Below are 21,464 nucleotides of genomic sequence, written 5' to 3' on the forward strand. Positions count from 1 at the left end.
TCATCTGCACATCTATCACTCCAGTGTTACTGCTAAATTGTAATTATTTCGCCTCTATGGCCTATTTATTGCCTACCTCCCTACTCTTCTACATTTGCACACAGTGTACATATATCTTTCTATTTTTCTTTTCTTTTGTGTTATTGACTGTACGTTTGTTTATGTGTAACTCTGTTGTTTTTGTCGCACTGCTTTGCTTTATCTTGACCAGGTCCCGGTTGTAAATGAGAAATTGTTCTCAACTGGCCTACCAGGTTAAATAAAAAAAAGTGCATTTGGTGTGTCATCATATTGGTCTATGGCTGCTATGTCGACACACCATCATAGAGTCTGATGGAACAAACTTAAACTTGCTCCTTTTTTCAATGCTGAATTGAAAGTAATTGAAAAACAGAAAGGTATCATGTATTTTTTTCCACAAAATTCCTTTCTGAATGTAAAAGTAATTCAAGAAGTAACATCTAGTTTTTCAAAAGTATCTGTAATCTGATTACAATACTTTTTGCTGGTAACGTAACTGATTACAGTTAGTGTTTTTTAAATCCAATTACGTATAACTGATTGTGCAGGGGCGACCGGGATGCTGCAGTACAGTAGCCCACTGCAGATGGCCAGCTTCTTGTGTGTGCTGATTTGAAATCCGGGACACAGCACCAATGTAGGTGTAACGGATGTGAAATAGCTAGCTAGTTAGCGGTGGTGCGCGCTAAATAGCGTGACGTCACTTGCTCTGAGACCTTGAAGTAGTGGTTCCCCTTGCTCTGCAAAGGCCGCGGCAACCTGGGTTGTCGCCCCTGTTTTACCCCACTGATCTAAGGCCAAGTAAGGCACTTGAACCAGAATCTGTAGCACACTTAGGCTTTAGCAGAAGTAGTGTTTAGCCATCACCCCACCACTCTGGGGTGGGAGAGAGGAAGTTACGAAACAGACAGTCCTGAAAAAGTCTTATTTTACAAACGAAAAACCTAGCTCCTATTAAGGCACTTGTGGAGATCAGAGAGGATCTGAGGAAATAATATGCACATATTACACTTAGCCAACCAAAGGGGGGGAAGGAAAGAGAGAGTTGATGAGATGGGGAGAAAGCGAGAGGGATGGAGAGAGTGTATTGTGGTGTTAACTTATCTCTCTCCTCTCTGGAATGGCATTCTTTATAACTTGTGTGTGTGTGTTTTAAAGAAAATACCTGCTTTTTCAGCGTGGTTGAGTGTTCCCTATATGTCATTTAGGGTGAAGATAATTCACTTGGAACCACTTGTCTTTTCTTGTCAGGAAAGACACCCAGGCAAACACTGTATAGGTGTGTTTGGTTGACTTTATGGGTGTGGGCAAAAGACATACACACATACACATACACACCTCGTGGCCCAACATTGATTGCGGATACAGTGAGCTCAAGGAGCAGTAGGTGTGGGGGACAGGTCCAACCTTAGAACAACATTATCAGTTATATGTAATGCCATGGACACACACATAAACACAGTAAGGAAGTGTTGTGTGTTGGTGCACACAGTTCACTGTTTGTGTCCAATATTGGAATGTGAGCGAGTTTGTCATGAGATGGGCATCAGGGAACCTAGTCTACCAACAACCATCAGCTGATCCCATTTCAAACCCCACCTGACAGGATCTGAAATGATGGTTTTACCAATCTTCCAGGATATAAATTGGCTGGTGATGGGCTATAGGGTCTCTCTCTCTCTCTCTCGATCCTTCCTTCTCTCTTTCCTTCTCTCTCTCTCCACATTGAAAGGGGAAGTGGTGTCTGTCTAGTCAGAAGTGTCATAGGGTTGCAGGATGTGAAGTGGGGCTTGTGATTCTGCATCACTGTATCATCAGATTGTTTTCTACTCAGATATGACCTAATCTACCAGCTGCAAAAACATAAACACTGTGTATTTAACACATACATACACATATGACCCTGTGCAAAGATAGTGTTTGTGTGTGTGTCGTTCCTGTCTTGCAGGACAGGGGAAGTTTTTAATTCCAGGTGCATGTAGCTCAGTCTACCAGAAGATGGCAATGGTACCATAGACATGCATGTAAACAAACACTAGTGTTGTGTGAAAAATAGTGGGTTGTGGCCAGTTCCTCATTGATTACAGCCAAACACCGTTAAACAGAGTTGTAGTTATTTGGTGGTAAGTCTTTTTAGGGGCTGCAATGGAAAAACGTTTGGGAACCTATCAACATTGCAGAAAGTAAATTCTGTATCGTCACAAACCCATGCTAGGTCTAATATGTTTTGCAGTTAGTTGGGTGTGTATCTTACGAGTGTAGGAGGATTTGGAAATAGGCAGAGGAATGTGATTCTGTAGCAGGGTGATAACATGTGATATTGCTAATTTGGAAAGTAAATAACAAAACATGTTTGAGCACTTAGAAGTTTCGGAGGACTGGGGGAGGGGGAGTGCATCTGATGATTAGCCATATGCTGGGATATCATAACAAGAGCTGATCATGCAAGACCTTTAAATATTCTACAGTGTGCATGTGCCCGTGTGTGCTGTAGAGACAGAGATAAGAAAACAGCCTGCTAGCCATGTCTAAACAGATTATTACAAAGCAACTGAACTCCGCTGTTTGAAGTGGCTTCCTCTCTTCTCCTCTCCTCCTACCCTTCATCTGACCTGATATGAAAGGACTGTATAGGAGTTAGCAGATTTCCATTATGCACCCTCCTCCTTATGCAGTTCTTTCACGTAAGTGCAGATGAAGGATGGAGACTGTACTATTGACATGCACTCAGGAGTAATACAACAATACTCTGGCAGGCAAATCAATGACCATCCAGATCAGGTGACTAACCTGATCAATGACCAGCCATACTCAACTGGCGGATGTTGCCCATATATAAAATAAATATTCTGTTGGGATTTTAACTTGCTACTGTTGAGAGTTGTAATAGTAGAATTGAAATTGGGTAGGGCATGGTCAGTTTTCCTCTTATGCATTCACTGACAGACCTTGCTTAGAGAGATATTAATAACCTGTCAGAAATGTCCAGTTGATCAACTACTGACCATGTTAGATGGGTAAATTAGGCTAACCAGTTATCTATCTAAATCTTGTAATTATCATTGCCAGATTACTCTACCCCCCAGGGGGCCCACATTGATTTTGTTGAGTCACTCGGGTATCATAACACACGGTCCTGGGCAAAATGTGTAGATTTGCAGGAAATTATCTTTAAAACTACAAAAGAACACAGATACTGGACAGAGGAACTCTGCCTAGAAGGCCAGCATCCCGGAGTCGCCTCTTCACTGTTGACGTTGAGACTAGAGGTCGACCGATTATGATTTTTCAACGCCAATACCAATTATTGGAGGACCAAAAAAAGCCATTACCGATTAATCGGACGATTTTATTTATTTATTTGTAATAATGACAATTACAACAATACTGAATGAACACTTATTTTAACTCGATATAATACATCAATAAAAATCAATTTAGCCTCAAATAAATAATGAAACATGTTAAATTTGGTTTAAATAATGCAAAAACAAAGTGTTGGAGAAGTAAAAGTGCAATATGTGCTATGTAAGAAAGCTAATGTTTGAGTTCCTTGCTCAGAACATGAGAACATATAGAAAGCTGGTGGTTCCTTTTCACAGGTGTCTTCAATATTCCAAGGTAAGAGGTTTTAGGTTGTAGTTAATATAGTTTTATAGGACTATTTCTCTCTCTACCATTTGTATTTCATATACCTTTGACTATTGGATGTTCTTATAGGCACTATAGCATTGCCAGTGTAACAGTATAGCTTCTGTCCCTCTCCTCGCCCCTACCTGGGCTCGAACCAGGAACACATCAACAACAGCCACACTCGAAGCAGCCTTACCCATCGCTCCACAAAAGCCACGGCCCTTGAACAACCACTCCAAGTCTCAGAGCGAGTGACGTTTGAAACGCTGTTAGCGTGCACCCCGCTAACTAGCTAGCCATTTCACATCGGGTTACACCAGCCATTAGGCTGATATAGGCTTGAAGTCATAAACAGCGCTGTGCTTGCGAAGAGCTACTGGCAAAACGCACGAAAGTGCTGTTTGAATGAATGCTTACGAGCCTGCTGCTGCCTACCATCGCTCAGTCAGACTGCTCTATCAAATCATAGACTTAATTATAACATAACACACAGAAATACGAGCCTTTGGTCATTAATATGGTCGAATCTGGAAACTATAATTTCGAAAACAAAACGTTTATTATTTCAGTGAAATACGGAACCGTTCGGTATTTTATCTAACGGGTGGCATCCCTAAGTCTCAATATTCTTGTTACATTGCACAACCTTCAATGTTATGTCATAATTACGCAACATTCTGGCAAATTAGTTCGCAATGAGCCAGGCTGCCCAAACTGTTGCATATACCCTGACTCTGCGTGCAATGAACGCAAGAGAAGTGACACAATTTCACCTGGTTAATATTGCCTGCTAACCTGGATTTCCTTTAGCTAAATATGCAGGTTTAAAAATATGTACTTCTGTGTATTGATTTTAAGAAAGGCATTAGTGTTTATGGTTAGGTACAGTCGTCCAACGATTGTGCTTTTTTCGCAAATGCGCTTTTGTTAAATCATTCCCCAGTGTTGCATCGATTATATGCAACGCAGGACATGCTAGATAAACTAGTAATATCATCAACCATGTGTAGTTATAACTAGTGATTTATAATTGATTGATTGTTTTTTATAAGATAAGTTTAATGCTAGCTAGCAACTTACCTTGGCTTCTAATGTATTCACGTAACAGGCAGGCTCCTCATGGAGTGCAATGAGAGGCAGGTGGTTAGAGCGTTGAACTAGTTAAATGTAAGGTTGCAAGATTGAATCCCAGAGCTGACAAGGTGAAAATCTGTCGTTCTGCTCCTGAACAAGGCAGTTAACCCACCGTTCCTTGGCCGTCATTGAAAATAAGAATGTGTTCTTAAGTTCTTAACTGACTTGCCTAGTTAAATAAAAGTATAAAAAAAAAATATATTATTATTTTATTTTTTTATTGTTAAAATCGGCGCCCCAAAATACCCATTTCCGATTGTTATGAAAACTTGAAATCGGCCCTAATTAATCGGCCATTCCGATTAATTGGTCGACCTCTAGTTGAGACTGGTGTTTTGCGGCTACTATTTAATGAAGCTGCTAGTTGAGGACTTGTGAGGCATCTGTTTCTCAAACTAGACACTCTAATGTACTTGTCCTTTTGCTCAGTTGTGCACCGGGGCCTCCCACTCCTCTTTCTATTCTGGTTAGAGCCCGTTTGTGCTGTTCTGTGAAGGGAGTAGTACACAGCGTTGTATGAGATCTTCAGTTTCTTGGTAATTTCTCACATGGAATAGCCTTCATTTCTCAAAACAAGAATAGACTGACGAGTTCCAGAAGAAAGTTATTTGTTTCTGGCCATTTTGAGCCTGTAATCGAACCCACAAATGCTGATGCTCCAGATACTCAACTAGTCTAAAGAAGACCAGTTTTATTGCTTCTTTAATCAGAACAACAGTTTTCAGCTGTGCCAACATAATTGCAAAAGGGTTTTCTACTGAGTAATTAGCCATTTAAAACGATAAACTTTGATTAGCTAACCCAACACAGGAGTGATGGTTGCTGATAATGGGCCTCTGTACACCTATGTAGATATTCCATTAAAAGTCAGCTGTTTCCAGCTACAATAGTCATTTACAACAGTATCAATGTCTACACTGATCAATTTCATGTTATTTTAATGGACAAAAATGTGCTCTTTCAAAAACAAGGACATTTCTAAGTGACCCCAAACTTTTGAACGGTAGTGTATATATATTTTTTCTTTCTTTACAAATTGATACTTGGAGTCAAATATTGATATAATATCGTCCAAAAATAATGTTGCTATAGTAACTGTATTGACCCCCCCCCCCCGGTCATCCAAAGACGTCATCCGGATGTCTTTGGAAAGTCATCAATGAGTCACATGATCTTGTGAGCTAAGGCTAGGATGGATTCCATTGTCAATACCACAAAAGCACATACACACACTTACACGTGGGTGGTGTGTAGACAGACAGTTCCCAGGGATAGGAGATCCCAGACATGAATCTCACCCCCAGCTCCCCATTGGCCGTCTGTCAGTGATTGACATGTCTTTGTCCAATAGTTCTACCCTAGGCCCCACCTCATCCTCCCTCCCTCTATTCCTTCTCACATTCACTCCAACTCGCAGCTAGAGTACAGTTAGATCTGCCGTCTTCCGACAGAGAGAGAGAGTGTGTGTGTGTGTGTTATCTGAAGTGAGAGAATAGGACAGGCTTGGAAATCATGGGGTTCCCACACCGTGAGTGGGTACAGGTCAGTGAAACACTGTCACTGTGTGTGTCTCTTTCTATTCATCTTTCTCTCTCTCGGTCTGTCTTTTCATAGCTCAGGAAAAGGTGTGTTTTGTTACTGTTGGCTTTCTTTTATAATTGAAGTTGCTGTGGGTGGGTGTGTGTCTTGCATGACTTTGTCTGAGCGTGTTTGTGAGAGAACTCTGCATGCTTCCACCTGGCTGGTGAGAGATCCAGAGTGGTCAGCCTTGGCCTCCTCAATTAGAGTGAGTGCTGGCTGTACATCTAGTGTTGTCCCTTGGACTCAAGCATGCAACACAATGTCATAAGAAACTGTATCAGTCAACTCCTATTGACCCACAGTAGACTACTAGCCCTTGTTTCTTTGTCAGAATTATAAACTGATATTTGAACTTTTTTTATTTTTTTTATCTTTCATTTGCCACCCTCCTTTCTCTCCTCCTAATCTTCCTCCTTTCTCAGTGGCTACTCCCTGCAGCACCGGTCTAACCGGACCCATTGTTAAATGTTTGTCACTGTAAATATCTCAGCTGCACACACCTCACACTTCTCTCTCAATAGAGAAAGAAAAACTTTTTTTGGTTTTTAAGTGAAGAGTTGGGGGAATTTCTCTTCTACTTTCTAAAACAATTCTGCAAGTTCATAAAGACACACAGACATATGTCCAGAGGTGTGTGTGTGTTTAGGAGGTATGGTATTAGTTGTAGGTGGCTTTCCTGCTGTCGTGTCCTTATTTACAGAAAACAACATTTATAGAGCACAGTGTGTGTATGTTTTTAATACCTACATGAAAGTGTGTGTGTGTAGGGTAATATAGTACGGTACATGCAGGCAACGGAAGCATGAGTATTTGCATGAAGTGAGCGTTATTTCCATACGGAGTGAATGAGTGAAAGCAGAGGGAGTGAATGGAAGTGTGTGTAGACTCTCTCTGTTTCTCCAGGAACCATTTTAGGAAATTAATGCCATGATAAAGGGGAGACCTTGCCAGGAAGGCGCACCCACACTCACACACATGCTTGCACATGCAAGCATACACACACACACACACACACACACACACACACACACACACTGCAGCTCTGTTGGTAGGACACCAGGTTGCTGATCTTGCCATGCTCTTTTTCTGGGCTAGTCTGTTTGGAGCCATCTCTCTAATCTCTCACTTGTTTCACCATGTCTGAGCAGCTCACCTGCCTCAATGTTTCTGTCAATACACACTTACTCTCAGATAGTCATAAACGTGTTCAGGAGCGCATGTCTGACCTGTTTTAGATGATTTGAATCTGCTGTTTAGGTTTTAAAGAACACACACAAATACACGCACACAAATAATGCTGGATTAAACATCACACTGCTGTGTCATACCTCCACCGTTGTCCTGTTTCTCTCTGATAATCCTATTGTTTAGTGCCTGCTCTGTGACCAGAGAGGGAGAAAGGGATGTAGAGAGATGAGATATAATTAACTTTATCTTTAAATAAAGCTGGAATCCGTAGCTGTGAAACTCCCAAGTCCATTTGCAATATTACAACAAAGACGTTACTTCAAACCAAGAACATTGTTTTTTTTCCCATCAGACATCAGTGCACGTGCAAATAGAACAGCAGAGTATTTTTTGACAACGATGCTCCATTTCCTAAACTAAATAAAAAACAAATGCACCTGGGGTGACTTTCATCTCATGCAGATCTCAAATCAAATTGTATTTGTCAGATGCTTCATAAACAACAGGTGTAGATGTAACCGGTGTGAAATGGCTAGTGGGATGCGCACTAATAGCGTTTCAATCAGTGACGTCACTCACTCTGAGACCTTGAAGTAGTTGTTCCCCTTGCTCCGCAAGGGCCGCGGCTTTTGTGGAGCGATAGGTAACGATGCTTCGAGGGTGTCTGTTGTCGACGTGTGCAGAGGGTCTCTGGTTCAAGCCCAGGTAGGGGCAAGGAGAGGGACGGAAGCTAAACTGTTACATAGACTAACAGTGAAATGCTTACTTACGGGTCCTTCCCAACAATGCAGAGAATAACAGGAGTAATAAATACACAATAAGTAATGTTAACTGTAGTACCCGTACTGAGTCCATGTGCTTGGGTACAAGGTAATTGAGCTCCTTGCGGTCTGATGCCGAGCCGTTGCCATACCAAGCGGTGTTGTAGCCAGTCAAGATGCTCTCAATGGTGCAGCTGTATAACTTTTTGAGAATCTGAGGGCCCATGCCAAATCTTTTCAGCCTCCTGAGGGGGAAGAGGCGTCGTCGTGTCTTCTTCACGACTGTCTTGGTGTGTGTGGACTATGATAATTCCTTAGGGATGTGGACACTGAGGAACTTGAAGCTCTCGACCTGCTCCATTACAGCCCTGACGATGTGGATGGGGCCATGTTCTGCCCTCCTTTTCCTTTAGTCCACGTTCAGCTCCTTTGTCTTGCTGACGTTGAGGGAGAGGTTGTTGTCCTGGCACCACACTCCCAGGTCTCTGACCTCCTCCCTGTAGGCTGTCTCATCATTGTCGGTGATCAGGCCTACCACCATCATGTCGTCAGCAAACTTAATGATGGTGTTAGAGTCGTGCACGGCCACGCGGTCGTGGGTGAACAGGGAGTATAGGAGGGGACTAAGCACACACCCCTGAGGGGCCCCCGTGTAAAATATTGTCCCATGTACATTGTGTAATTTACTGATGGGCCCTAATTAGCCCTATGGGGATATCCCTGGTCATTACGATCGGGTCGTGTACAGCTGCGCTCTGAATGGATGATTACTTGGGTGCTGCCAGCTGTGGGCATGTGGACAGGACTGAAATAAACACAATCCAGGGAAAAGTGTTCTGTTGCCTTCATTCTGTGACATACCATCTTTTCCTAATCATCTCGCAAATCTCTATTGTGACTGTATGGTCAAAATGATCCTATTTACACTTTAGTCAATTTTGACACTAATATTTTTTTTGATGCCACATATGCAATTTTCAAAAGGAGAAGTTTATTTTTTGGTTGAGTTGGACTTTAAGGAGAGTGGAAGCAGCCTTGTTATATTTTAGCATTAAGCCGTGGCTTACAGAGAAGACAGCCTATGGCAACAGTGTGTGAATTCCATTGTGTTTCCTCCTCCTCCTCGTTGTCTTTAGCCTGCTACTACAGGCCATTCCTGATGTGCTGCTATTCACCAGTTCCCATTCAAACACTCTTACCAGCCTTTATCTGCATATTTACACGCACATACAACCTACTGCCTTGGGGATAACAGTAACACTAAGGTTGCAGTCAGATTCCATAAACTTGTCATTGACGTCATGTTGTCTACCTGGTCTCTCTGTCTGTCCCTGTCTCTCCCTACCTCCCTCCCCCCTCCCCCTCTGCCTGTTCACCAGGTGAGCCCTGGGCGCCGAGCGTGCTAGCCAATAACCATGCTGCGCCAATCTGAGCCTACCAATAGCACGTTGCACCTGGTTGCTACGGATATGAGTGAAATTATGGAGAATTTGGACACTCGTGAGCTGTACCTAGGAGACGGGGAATATGACACTACAGACTTTAAACTCCCAGGTAGGGTGTGTGTGTGCGCAAATGTTTTATTCATTGATTGATGGATTAGTTTATAAGAAGACAGTTTTACCCATCTAACTATTTATAACCTATTCATGAGCAACAAAGTGTGTGAAGTGTGGGGAATGTTATGTCTTAGAGATGTGTGTGTGTAGTGTAGTTTCTGATGTGTGTGTGTGTAGTGTAGTTTCTGATGTGTGTGTGTAGTGTAGTTTCTGATGTGTGTGTGTGTGTAGTGTAGTTTCTGATGTGTGTGTGTAGTGAAGTTTCTGATGTGTGTGTGTAGTGTAGTTTCTGATGTGTGTGTGTGTAGTTTAGTTTCTGATGTGTGTGTGTTCCCCCAGAGGAGCGTCGGGGCTTTGCGTCTGTCTACAATACTGTGGGGTTTAAGGAGGCAGAGGTCAAGGTGTTTCTCTCCTCTCCCATCACCGCTAAGATACTAGAAGTGGAGAGATTCACCTCTGCACAGGACCGCTTCAATATCACATCACAGCGCAGTGTCAACAAGGTACACACGCACATACCTCAGCAAAGCACCACAACACACACAAACACACACACACTCACTCAGCCATACCTTGTATATTTTTCCTGTCTGTGTAGAGTCTGCCTGCGGTATTTAAGATTGAAATGAGACATGGAGAGTTCAGCTGGGTGGTCAAGAGGAAGGAGAAACACTTCATGGACCTCCATAGAGAACTGCTCCGATACAAGACTTTCATGAGAATACCACTACCCTCCCGCAGGTACACACACACACCTGTTTGTTTTACTACCCTTGTGGGGACCAAAAAATGGATTCCTATTTAATATCACATTTTTACTAACCCCTAACCCCTCACCCTAATCCTAACTATAATTGGAACTCTAAACCTAACCCCTAAGCCTAAAATAGCCTTTTTCCTTCTGGGGACTGGCAAAATATCCCCACTTGTCCTAGTGTTCCTTCTTTTTACTACTAGGATAGTAAAACCAAAAAAATACACACACACACACACACACACACACACACACACACACACACACACACACACACACACGTAGTATCAAAGCTGTTGAAACTGAAAAGACACTAACAATTTCCTATTGACTCCCTCTTTCTCTCTCCTCTTTCTCTCCATCCTCTCTCTCTCCCCCCTCTCTCTCTCTTCCAGCCACACAGTGAGAAGGCATAGTGTTCGGAGGTCAGAGGTCAGGGCCATGCCCACTCTGCCACGGGGGAGCGGGGATGAGCTGGCCCGGGAGGAACAGGTGTCCAGCAGGAGGGTACGCCATTCGGCAAACACATTTGTCAATCACCTGCTTTACTCTTCCTAACACGGCCTGTCTTTATTGGTTACAGAAAGCATTGGAGGACTACCTGAACAAGCTGCTGAAGATGTCTATGTACAGAAACTACCATGCTACGGTGAGACACACACACACTGCTGGAGATGTCCACGCTACGAGGATATGTCCAACTTTCAAATGTTCTTGTTTCTCTTAGATGGAGTTTATAGACGTCAGCCAGCTATCCTTCATCCATGATCTGGGACCTAAAGGCTTGTGAGTAACTCTACACTATCTACTGTAACTAACTACTCATCACCACCATGATACTTCAGTCAGGAAGAGAAGTCTTCTACTTGTTCTCTTCATTTCCCCAGAGAAGGGATGGTGTACAAGCGGTCAGGTGGTCATCGTATCCCAGGACTTAACTGCTGTGGTCATAGCAAGATGTGCTACCGCTGGTCCAAACGGTCAGTACCCTGAATTATAGGTGAAATATCAAGATGTGCTACCGCTGGTCCAAACGGTCAGTACCCTGAATTATAGGTGAAATATCAAGATGTGCTACCGCTGGTCCAAACGGTCAGTACCCTGAATTATAGGTGAAATATCAAGATGTGCTACCGCTGATCCAAACGGTCAGTACCCTGAATTATAGGTGAAATATCAAGATGTGCACCGCTGGTCCAAACGGTCAGTACCCTGAATTATAGGTGAAATATCAAGATGTGCTACCGCTGGTCCAAACGGTCAGTACCCTGAATTATAGGTGAAATATCAAGATGTGCTACCCCTGGTCCAAACGGTCAGTACCCTGAATTATAGGTGAAATATCAAGATGTGCTACCGCTGATCCAAACGGTCAGTACCCTGAATTATAGGTGAAATATCAAGATGTGCTACCGCTGATCCAAACGGTCAGTACCCTGAATTATAGGTGAAATATCAAGATGTGCTACCGCTGATCCAAACGGTCAGTACCCTGAATTATAGGTGACATATCAAGATGTGCTACCGCTGGTCCAAACGGTCAGTACCCTGAATTATAGGTGAAATATCAAGATGTGCTACCGCTGGTCCAAACGGTCAGTACCCTGAATTATAGGTGAAATATCAAGATGTGCTACCGCTGGTCCAAACGGTCAGTACCCTGAATTATAGATGACATATCAAAGTCTGAGAATGATTCTATCCTCCTCTGGAGTCCAGATGTTGTCTCATATCTCCTCTTACTGCTCCAGCTGATACTGCTGAGCTGTGCTGTAATAATAAACTCTAGTGTCTGTCTGTCTGTCTAGCTGGTTGGTGGTGAAGGATTCGTTCCTCCTCTACATGAAGCCAGACTCGGGAGCCATTGCCTTTGTTCTCCTGGTGGATAAAGAGTTCTGCATCAAAATGGACTCCAAAGACACAGAGACCAGACACGGAGTACGGATTGATAGCCTTTCCAGGTGGGTGGGTTGTAGTAAGATGCTGGTTGTAAAAATAAATACAAAAGTATGTTGCTACCTCACCAAGGAGTATTGAAAAAAACAGAATCTACAGAAATGATTCAGACAAATCATTGAGTAAAAAGGAGTTTCAACAATCCTTGTTTTTGTGTGTGTGTATATTCTGCAGGGCCCTGGTGTTGAAATGCAGCAGCTACAGACATGCCAGGTGGTGGGGTCAGGCCATCGAGGGCTTCGTCCAGAAGCATGGCTCTGCCTTCCTGACCGACCACCGCTTCGGTTCCTTCGCCCGACAGGAGCACAACATCCCAGCCAAATGGTATCCACGGCTACACCACAATCATTAAACCACGACACGTTTAATGCAGTCAGAGTTAAATAACACCCCAGTCTGAACATTAAATGAGAACAATGCAGAATATATATTTAAAATGGGAAATTACTCTGGGAATGTATTTTTTCAAGACACATTTACTGTACACACCAAAGTCCCAGTAGAGCATAAAGGCCAGCTAGTGTGGCAGGTGGGTTATCCCAGGTAATCCCAGGTACACTTTGGCCCAGGTACAGTTTGGCCCAGTTACAGCCCTTAAAGATATCTGTCTCACTGGAGTAACCTGACACAAAGAGAGGGAAAATGACACTGTGCTTCTCATCACCTGTCACCTGCTGGGGCAACACTATACTGTCTGTGTGAGACATGGGGGGGGTGTGTGCAACAGTGAAAGTCTGTGGGTGGGTGTATGCTTGCGTGCGTGGGAAGGTTTGTGTGTCTGTTTACCCGAGAAAGAGAGAGAGAGAGTGTATGAAAGAGAGCCCGCACTGTGTTTTAAGTGTGTGACTATAAACTCTGTTTATAGGTATGTGAATGGGAAGACCTACATGGCCGACGTGGCAGACGCTTTGGAGGAGGCTGAAGAAGAGATCTTCATCACTGACTGGTGGTACGTGTGGGTTGTTTACTGTGTGTGTGTGTGTGTGTGTGTGTGTGTGTGTGTGTATATGGAGAGCACAGAGCGGTCACACCTCCAAGGCAGACTGTGGTCAAACAGATGGGTTACAATCAGAGACCTGGAATACTGTTACACCCACCCCACACAGCTGTCAGCCACCAGAGCCTGGTTTACCCTCAGAGCCTGGTTCCTCTCTAGGTTCCTTCCTAGATTCCTGCCATTCTAGGGAGTTTTTCCTAGCCACCGTGCTTCTACATCTGCAATGCTTGCTGTTTGGGGTTTTAGGCTGTGTTTCTGTACAGCACTTTGTGACATCGGCTGATGAAAAAAGGGCTTTAAAAAATACATTTGATTGTATGTGTGTGTTTTTAGGCTGAGCCCTGAGATCTTTATGAAGAGGCCGGTTGTCGAGGGAAACCGCTGGCGCCTTGACTGCATCCTGAGACGCAAAGCGGTGAGCAACAAAATGCTGTCTCATTGGTCCATTTGCACCCCTCAAACTGCCTTAGTGTGGATCTTATCATTGATTAAATGATTTGATTATGTGGTGATTAGTAACGGTGACTCTGTCTTTCTGTCCCTATAGCAACAGGGAGTGCGTATCTTTGTGATGCTGTATAAGGAGGTGGAGCTAGCTCTGGGCATCAACAGTGAATACAGCAAGAGAACACTAATGCACCTCCACCCCAATGTCAAGGTAGGTGTGTGAAATGTGTTTACAGTGTGTTTATAGTTGTTTATAGAGCATAGGAGGTTGGTGGCACCTTCATTGGGGAGGACGGGCTTGTGGTAATGTCTGGAGCGGAATCGATGGAATGGTATCAGATGCATGAAACGCATGGGTTCCATGTGTGTTTGATGCCATTCCATTCACTCCATTCCAACCATTATTATGAGCCGTCCTCCCCTCAGTAGCCTCCACTGGTATAGAGGGTATCCTTTTATGTAGTAAAAGTGTGTGTGTTTCTTCTGTAGGTGATGCGTCATCCGGACCATGTCTCCTCCTCTGTATACCTGTGGGCGCATCACGAGAAGATCATCATCATCGACCAATCAGTGGCCTTCGTGGGTGGGATCGACCTGGCTTACGGTCGCTGGGATGACAGAGAGCACCGTCTGACGGACGTGGGGAGTGTGACGCGCTCTGTAGCCCTGGAGCAGGTCAGACACACAACCACACACACAGTCTGAGTGTCACATGATCACTAGCCAACATAGAGCATGTGAGGACCAGACATCCACACCAACTTTCCTCTCGCTCTGTCTTTCTGTCTCCTGCCTCCCGTCTCCACAGGCTGAGGGATCCTCCTTCAAGATGGCCACCGCACCGACCAGTAGTTCTGCCCCTAGCAATGGGAAGGGTGCTGCTGCCCTGGTAGTGGACTCAGGGGACCAGCCCAAGTTGAAGGGTCTGGGGAGAATTAGGAGGACAGGGTTCAGTATGAAGAGACACCTGCAGAAACATGGACTGGCCCACGCCGACTCTGTTAGCAGTGTGGATAGCTCAGAAGAGAGTGAGTCCGTACATGCACATGTCATAAACGCATGCAGAAGCTAAACGTTGCCCAAATTGTTGTATTTTACGGAGTCATTTGCTGCTTTGTGTATCTAACCGTCATGCCTAACTGTTTTGAATGTTTAACATCACTAAATCTTCTCTACTAACTACTCAACACAACGCTACATTGATGCTGGTGCTCTGCTTATCACTTGGTAAACAATACCAATGTTAGCATAGCAAACTACTCAGTTCACGCTAGTTCACGCTAGCATTATGTAGATAGAAGAATCAGATCTGAAGCCTCCGTTTAGAACTTCCACTCACCACCAAATATGGTGATGAGAGGAAGTCCAGCGGGCTGTGGGAGAAGATGGAGATAGATGAAACTTGGCGGTCATTCTGCTAACTTTCAGATCGATAAATCTCGATGCAGTTATCTGTTCCCAAAACTAGAATTTGTTACGAACAGATTGCACTAACATTGGTAGACTTGACCGTTTGCCAAAGTAAAAAGAAAATGCGTTGTTTAGAAGGAGTGAAAGGGCAAATTGAGTTATTGCACACACGGAATTCACAGAGAAGGAAAATATGCAGCTACATGCTAAAACGCGCCAATAGGATCTCGCTAGCTTGGCTCTGCCCACTGTGCTTCATTTGCTCCCATTGGAAACAACGCCGATGAGATATCTTTGGTTAGTTACCAGTATCTTTGGTACTGTAATACTAGCTCGCTATCCCCATTCTGGTCTGGAGTCTCCCAGAATTAAAAATTCACACACTAGCACGCATTTAGAGACCACAGTACTTCACGTGCAGAGAGAGGGACAGGACCATAGTCTGCAGAGGTTAAATGGCAATCTGTGTGTCCAGGTTGGACGAACAGCGTCAACAGCCAACACAATCTGATCCTTACTAGAGGGGTGGAGCTGAGACTGGCCCCTCCCATTGGGTTGGCACAGGCTGGTGAGTGAGTCTCTGATTGGAAGATGCGCTGTGGGATCGGGGCTTCAACTGTCCCGCTGCTAAACTCATCACCCAGTGTGCTTTGCAGTGTTCATCACGTGTGTCTCTCTGAAAGAGTGCAAATATCTCAGGGGCCTCATTTATAACCGTTGTGTAAATTTTATATGAAATATCTGTAGACTGAGCATGCACCAAAATATTGAGATTGATCAACTTGGCGCATGCTTGCCATAAATAGGCAAGTTTCCCATTATAAATCAGACCTGCAGAAACTGCGTGTATAAACAAGCATTATAACTCTGCCTGAAAACCCTCATCTATTATGGTGACAACGCCCTTATTTGCTGTATACTTTGTAATTATTGTAATTAGGCCAAGACCGTATCTAAAGGAAAAAGCAATGGCGAACTTGATCAATGTCTTTGGAGATTTTGGCAGAATGTTTTCTTTCGCGGTGACATTTGCTGTATATGACCGTGTCTGGAAGACAAACTATTGAACATTGTTGTGGACCTGTAAACAGATCGGTTTAATTCACTAATGTTTTGCATTTGACCTTTTCCCGAACCTAAATATGCTGCACTGCCGGCGAATTCTGAAACATTGTCTACTCAGTGGGCCTACCTACAGTGGTAGTTAACACACTTCAATGCTAAATATCAACTGTCTGTTCACCTGTTAAACTCTATGTTATAAAACGTGCTCCCATTCGGATGCAGAGAGCAATAACCTGAAAGTACAATAGCCTATCTATTAGGCATAATGAGAGATGTGCATGTTAAGTTATTGCATGGCTACTTCAGGAATATGAACTCATGCCAGAAAAGGTGAGGAATTTATTCTGCTATGGTATGTATATATCTATGTATTATGTAGGCTATTATGTTTATAATTGAAATATTATTTCCTCAATAAATGTTACATTAGGCTACAATATTCAGACATAGTCTACAAACGTCAATGGGAAAGGTGGACCATCGGTCCGCATAGAGCTAAATACTTACAAAGCCTATCTGTTTATTTACTACTGTGAAGTGGGTCCAATTAAGAGAGATGGGAAGAATGGTAGCCTATCCTACCTTGTTGTAGGCCTACAGGCTATTTCAGATGTAGCGAGTATAAAAACATCCCAGTCAGACAAAGTTTTAGTCTGCAATGATTGTGGAAATTAAATAAACAATAGATGATTATTTCAAATGATTTTAGAATGCAAAGATACAAATAAATAGATTTTTGCTCTTCTAACTAATGGCAAATGAGTGCATCTTATTATATTTAGCTACTTGTTTTTTTTGTTCTAAATAAGACTGTCCTATATTGTCAATGATGTGCGTACTGAGAGCGGAGTCAGGTGCAGGAGAGCAGAGAGGTGTGAACAGGCACACACTTTATTTAGGCAGGAGAAACCAACAGACGGACGCCACTGCGTCCAAACCTCCAGCCAATTGGCAAAAGTGCAAACGCGCAAACAGTCACAATAATATGTACAAACAAATAAACATATCTCGTGAAATAAAACTCGGAATAAACGCATACCAGTATAGCGCATCAAAATAGACACAAAACAATCTCACACAAGAACATGAGGGGGAACAGAGTAATAAATACATGTAGTGTGATTTGGGAATGAATACCAGGTGTGCAGGGAACAAGACAAAACAAATGGATACATGGAAAATGGAGCGGCGATGGCTAGAAAGCCGGTGACGTCGACCGCTGAACGCCGCCCAAACAAGGAGAGGAGCCGACTTCGGCGGAAGTCGTGACATATATTCCTACACAAGGCTAGTCTACTGTTGCCTATTTGCAATGCAATACTTGAACCATTAGAAACTGTGCGTACACATGGTCTGAAATTTACGGGAGGATAATAAGCACATTCTAACATAAATTTCAGTTTATATAAAGGCCGACTTTTGCGTGAAAACTGGTGCACGCATGTTTTGGGGCCTATTTTGTGTGGCAATGTTTATAAATGAGGCCCCAGGTCTTTCTGCACCGTGTGGCGTGGCATGAGTGTCTGTGCTCATGTCAAGACTTTGTTTGTACAAGGTCAATAAGCATCCCCCATGTTGCAGACTAGGCCCTCTGCAGTGTGTTTTTATGGCGGAAGAATTTCAAGGAATGTGGAGGAGGCAAAGACCCACCCAGACATATTATCCCTTAAAATGGCAGCTTACTGCAGCTTGCACACAAACAACTTCTGGTTGTGGTTATGCCTGGGAATGTTCAGATGTTTTCCTCAGATCACTATGTTTTTACTACTGTGAATGTTGTTCAACTGGGCACAATAGTACTCAACTGTGTAGCTAGACTCAGACAAGACCGCTGCTGCTGGTAAATGAGCTGACATATCTGTCTGAAACAGGATGGACTGTGACTCTGTGTCATGGCTGTCTGGGTGTGGGGTGTTCTCTCTCTCTCTCTCTCTCTGTGTGTGTGTGTGTCTGGGTGTGGGGTGTGTTCTCTCTCTCTCTGTGTGCGTCCGTCCGTCCTTCCGGGGACTATTTTGACTCTCAACTGTCTTTCTGTCCACTGTTTGTTTAATGCATTGAGGAAACAAATCCTTATAAAACTAATTTAAACCTTGAAACTAACTACTTATAGTAACCAACCTCTCTCTCCTTGGAGTCTCTTCTGATTTCAACTGAAATGTGTCTTCCGCATTTAACCCAATCCCTCTGAATCAGAGACGTGCTGGGGGACGCCTTACGTCTTTGTCGCCCCTGGAAAAGTGGGTTAACTGCCTTGCTCAGGGGCAGAACAACAGATGTTTACCTTGTCAGGTCAGGTATTCGATCCACCAACCTTTCGGTTACTGGCCCAACGCTCTAACCACTAGGGTACCTGTTGAAGGCATTCAGTTGAACAACTGACTAGGTATCCACCTTTCCCTTTCCCCTTCTGATTTCCACTGCCCCCTGCTGCTGGTTTTGGGAGGTGCAGGGAAACATTTTTCCTGGTCAGATCAGAGTCAGGAAAACCTCCTGGCCCTATACGCTTGATGTTTAACTTCTATGTGTCTGTGTCTGGCCTTTAGAGACGGTGCGTAGCATGCAAACAGGAATAGGAGGAGTAGGAGAGTTGGTTGGAGATACAAGGTTCTGGCATGGGAAAGACTACTGCAACTTCGTATACAAAGACTGGATCCAACTGGACAAGCCCTTTGACGGTAAGCACATCACCTGAACACACACTTGAACCTGGTCATAAACACCTGTACATCACTGTATCCCGTCTCGCCAGACTTCATTGACAGACACACCCACCCCAGGATGCCGTGGCATGACATCGCCTCTGTGGTTCATGGGAAGGCTGCCAGGGATGTGGCCAGACACTTCATCCAGCGCTGGAACTTCTGCAAGGTCAGACACAGGTCACAGTGATGTCAATAAGAGTCAGAGGTAACATGTCTGTCTCCTTCACAATTTCTGTACAAGAACAGCATTTTGGTAACTGATCATTTCTCTCTCTGTCTTGCATCCCCCATTTCACTTCCTCTTTGTCTGTTTCTCTATCTGGCTCTAGATAATGAAGCCAAAGTATCGTTCCCTCTCCTACCCGTACCTCCTGCCCAAGTCTCACACTACCGCAGGAGAGATCAGATACCAGGTCCCCAACTGCATCCCTGCAAAAGTACAGGTAAACACACACTAACACGCGCACCATCCTACACACACAAGTTTTATGGCTTGAATATCCAACTGCACATTTCCACTCCACTCTGTGTCCACTGTCAGATCCTGCGCTCAGCATCCGACTGGTCAGCTGGTATAAAGTACCATGAAGAATCCATCCACAACGCCTACGTCCACGCTATCAAGAACAGCCAACACTACATCTACATAGAGGTACTGTTGTACATATACAGTACATTACATAACACTACATAGGCGTTACGTAGTGTAACATGCTTCTATGTCCTGCTGTTTCTCAGAACCAGTTCTTCATCAGCTGTACTGATAACAGACATGTCTTCAACAAGATAGGAGACGCCATCGCTGAACGCATCATCCAAGCATACAAGTAACCTGCCCCTCTCCACACACACAAACATGCACACATGTGCAGTACCAGTCAAAAGTTTGGACACACCTACTCAAAATTTCTACATTGTAGAATAATAGTGAAGGCATCAAAACTATGACAAAACACATATGGAATCATGTAGTAACCAAAAAACTGTTAAACCAATCAAAATATATTTGAGGTTCTTCAAAGTAGCCACCCTTTGCCTTGATGACAGCTTTGCACACTCTTGGCTCTCTAGCTTCACCTGGAATGCTTTTTTTTAAGGAGTTCCCACATATGCTGAGCTCTTGTTGGCTGCTTTTCCTTCACTCTGCGGTCCAACATCCCAAACCATCTCAATTGTGTTGAGGTCGGTTGATTGTGGAGGCCAGGTCATCTGATGCAGCACTCCATCGCTCTCCTCCTTTGTCAAATAACCCTTACAAAGCCTGGAGGTGTGTTGGGTCATTGTGCTGTTAAAAAAAACAAATGATAGTCTCACTAAGAGCAAACCACATGAGATGGCCTACCCCTGCATAATGCTGTGGTAGCCATGCTGGTTAAGTGTGCCTTGAATTCTAAGCAAAGCACCATCACACCACCTCCTCCTTGCTTCACGGTGGGAACCACACATCATCCGTTCACCTACTCTGCGTCTCACAAAGATACGGTGGTTGGAACCAAAAAGCTCAGATTTGGACCCATCAGACCAAAGGACAGATTTCCACCGGTCTAATGGCCGTTTCTTGTGTTTCTTGGCCCAAGCAAGTCTCTTCTTATTATTTGTGTCCTTTACTAGTGGTTTCTGTGCAGCAAATCGACCATGAAGGCCTGATTCAGTCTCCTCTGAACAGTTGATTGTTGAGATGTGTTTGTTACGTGAACTCTGTGAAGCTTTTATTTGGGCTGCAATTTCTGAGGCTGGTAACTCTAATGAACTTATCCTCTGCAGCAGAGGTAACTCTGGGTCTTCCATTCCTGTGGCGGTCCTCATGAGAGCCAGTTTCATCATAGTGCTTGATGGTTTTTGTGACTGGACTTGAAGAAACTTTCAAAGTTCTTGAAATTTTGCGTATTGACTGACCTTCATGTCTTAAAGTAATGATACTGTCGTTTCTCTTTGCTTATTTCGAGCTGTTCTTGCCATAATATGGACTTGGTCTTTTACCAAATATGGTTATATTCTGTATACCACCACTACCTTGTCACAACACAACTGATTGGCTCAAACGCATTAAGAAAGAAAGAAATTCCACAAATTAACTTTTAAGAAGGCACACCTGTGAATTGAAATGCATTCCAGGTGACTACCTCATGAAGCTGGTTGAGAGAATGCCAAGTGTGTGCAAAGCTGTCATCAGTGAAAAGGGTGGCTACTTTGAAGAATCTCAAATCTCAAATATATTTTGATTTGTTGTTTTTTCTGTTTACTACACGTGTTATT

General features: G+C 43.7%; 1 protein-coding gene across 3 annotated transcripts in view; it reads left to right on the forward strand.

The window, feature by feature from the left end:
- The window catches only part of LOC110535397 (phospholipase D1), a 28,846-nt gene that overhangs the window by 720 nt on the left and 6,662 nt on the right, over positions 1 to 21,464 (forward strand). For 2 of the 3 annotated variants that reach the window (XR_005034587.1, XM_021620378.2), the window contains exons 2-20: positions 9,698 to 9,872; positions 10,217 to 10,380; positions 10,476 to 10,618; positions 11,027 to 11,138; positions 11,215 to 11,280; positions 11,359 to 11,417; positions 11,519 to 11,611; positions 12,440 to 12,592; positions 12,762 to 12,911; positions 13,453 to 13,536; positions 13,918 to 13,999; positions 14,132 to 14,242; positions 14,521 to 14,706; positions 14,840 to 15,059; positions 19,050 to 19,181; positions 19,256 to 19,374; positions 19,538 to 19,651; positions 19,750 to 19,860; positions 19,947 to 20,035. Coding sequence is in view for 2 of the 3 variants with exons in the window: in XM_021620378.2 (XP_021476053.1) it covers positions 9,734 to 9,872; positions 10,217 to 10,380; positions 10,476 to 10,618; positions 11,027 to 11,138; positions 11,215 to 11,280; positions 11,359 to 11,417; positions 11,519 to 11,611; positions 12,440 to 12,592; positions 12,762 to 12,911; positions 13,453 to 13,536; positions 13,918 to 13,999; positions 14,132 to 14,242; positions 14,521 to 14,706; positions 14,840 to 15,059; positions 19,050 to 19,181; positions 19,256 to 19,374; positions 19,538 to 19,651; positions 19,750 to 19,860; positions 19,947 to 20,035 (2,327 nt within the window). In the remaining variant the exon portion in view is untranslated. Of the gene's footprint in view, positions 1 to 6,198; positions 6,331 to 9,697; positions 9,873 to 10,216; positions 10,381 to 10,475; positions 10,619 to 11,026; positions 11,139 to 11,214; positions 11,281 to 11,358; positions 11,418 to 11,518; positions 11,612 to 12,439; positions 12,593 to 12,761; positions 12,912 to 13,452; positions 13,537 to 13,917; positions 14,000 to 14,131; positions 14,243 to 14,520; positions 14,707 to 14,839; positions 15,060 to 19,049; positions 19,182 to 19,255; positions 19,375 to 19,537; positions 19,652 to 19,749; positions 19,861 to 19,946; positions 20,036 to 21,464 lie in introns of those variants that run through there. The other variant, XM_021620377.2, reaches the window with a different exon arrangement.

Source organism: Oncorhynchus mykiss, chromosome 11 (assembly GCF_013265735.2).
Source record: "Oncorhynchus mykiss isolate Arlee chromosome 11, USDA_OmykA_1.1, whole genome shotgun sequence".
Taxonomy (NCBI): domain Eukaryota; kingdom Metazoa; phylum Chordata; class Actinopteri; order Salmoniformes; family Salmonidae; genus Oncorhynchus; species Oncorhynchus mykiss.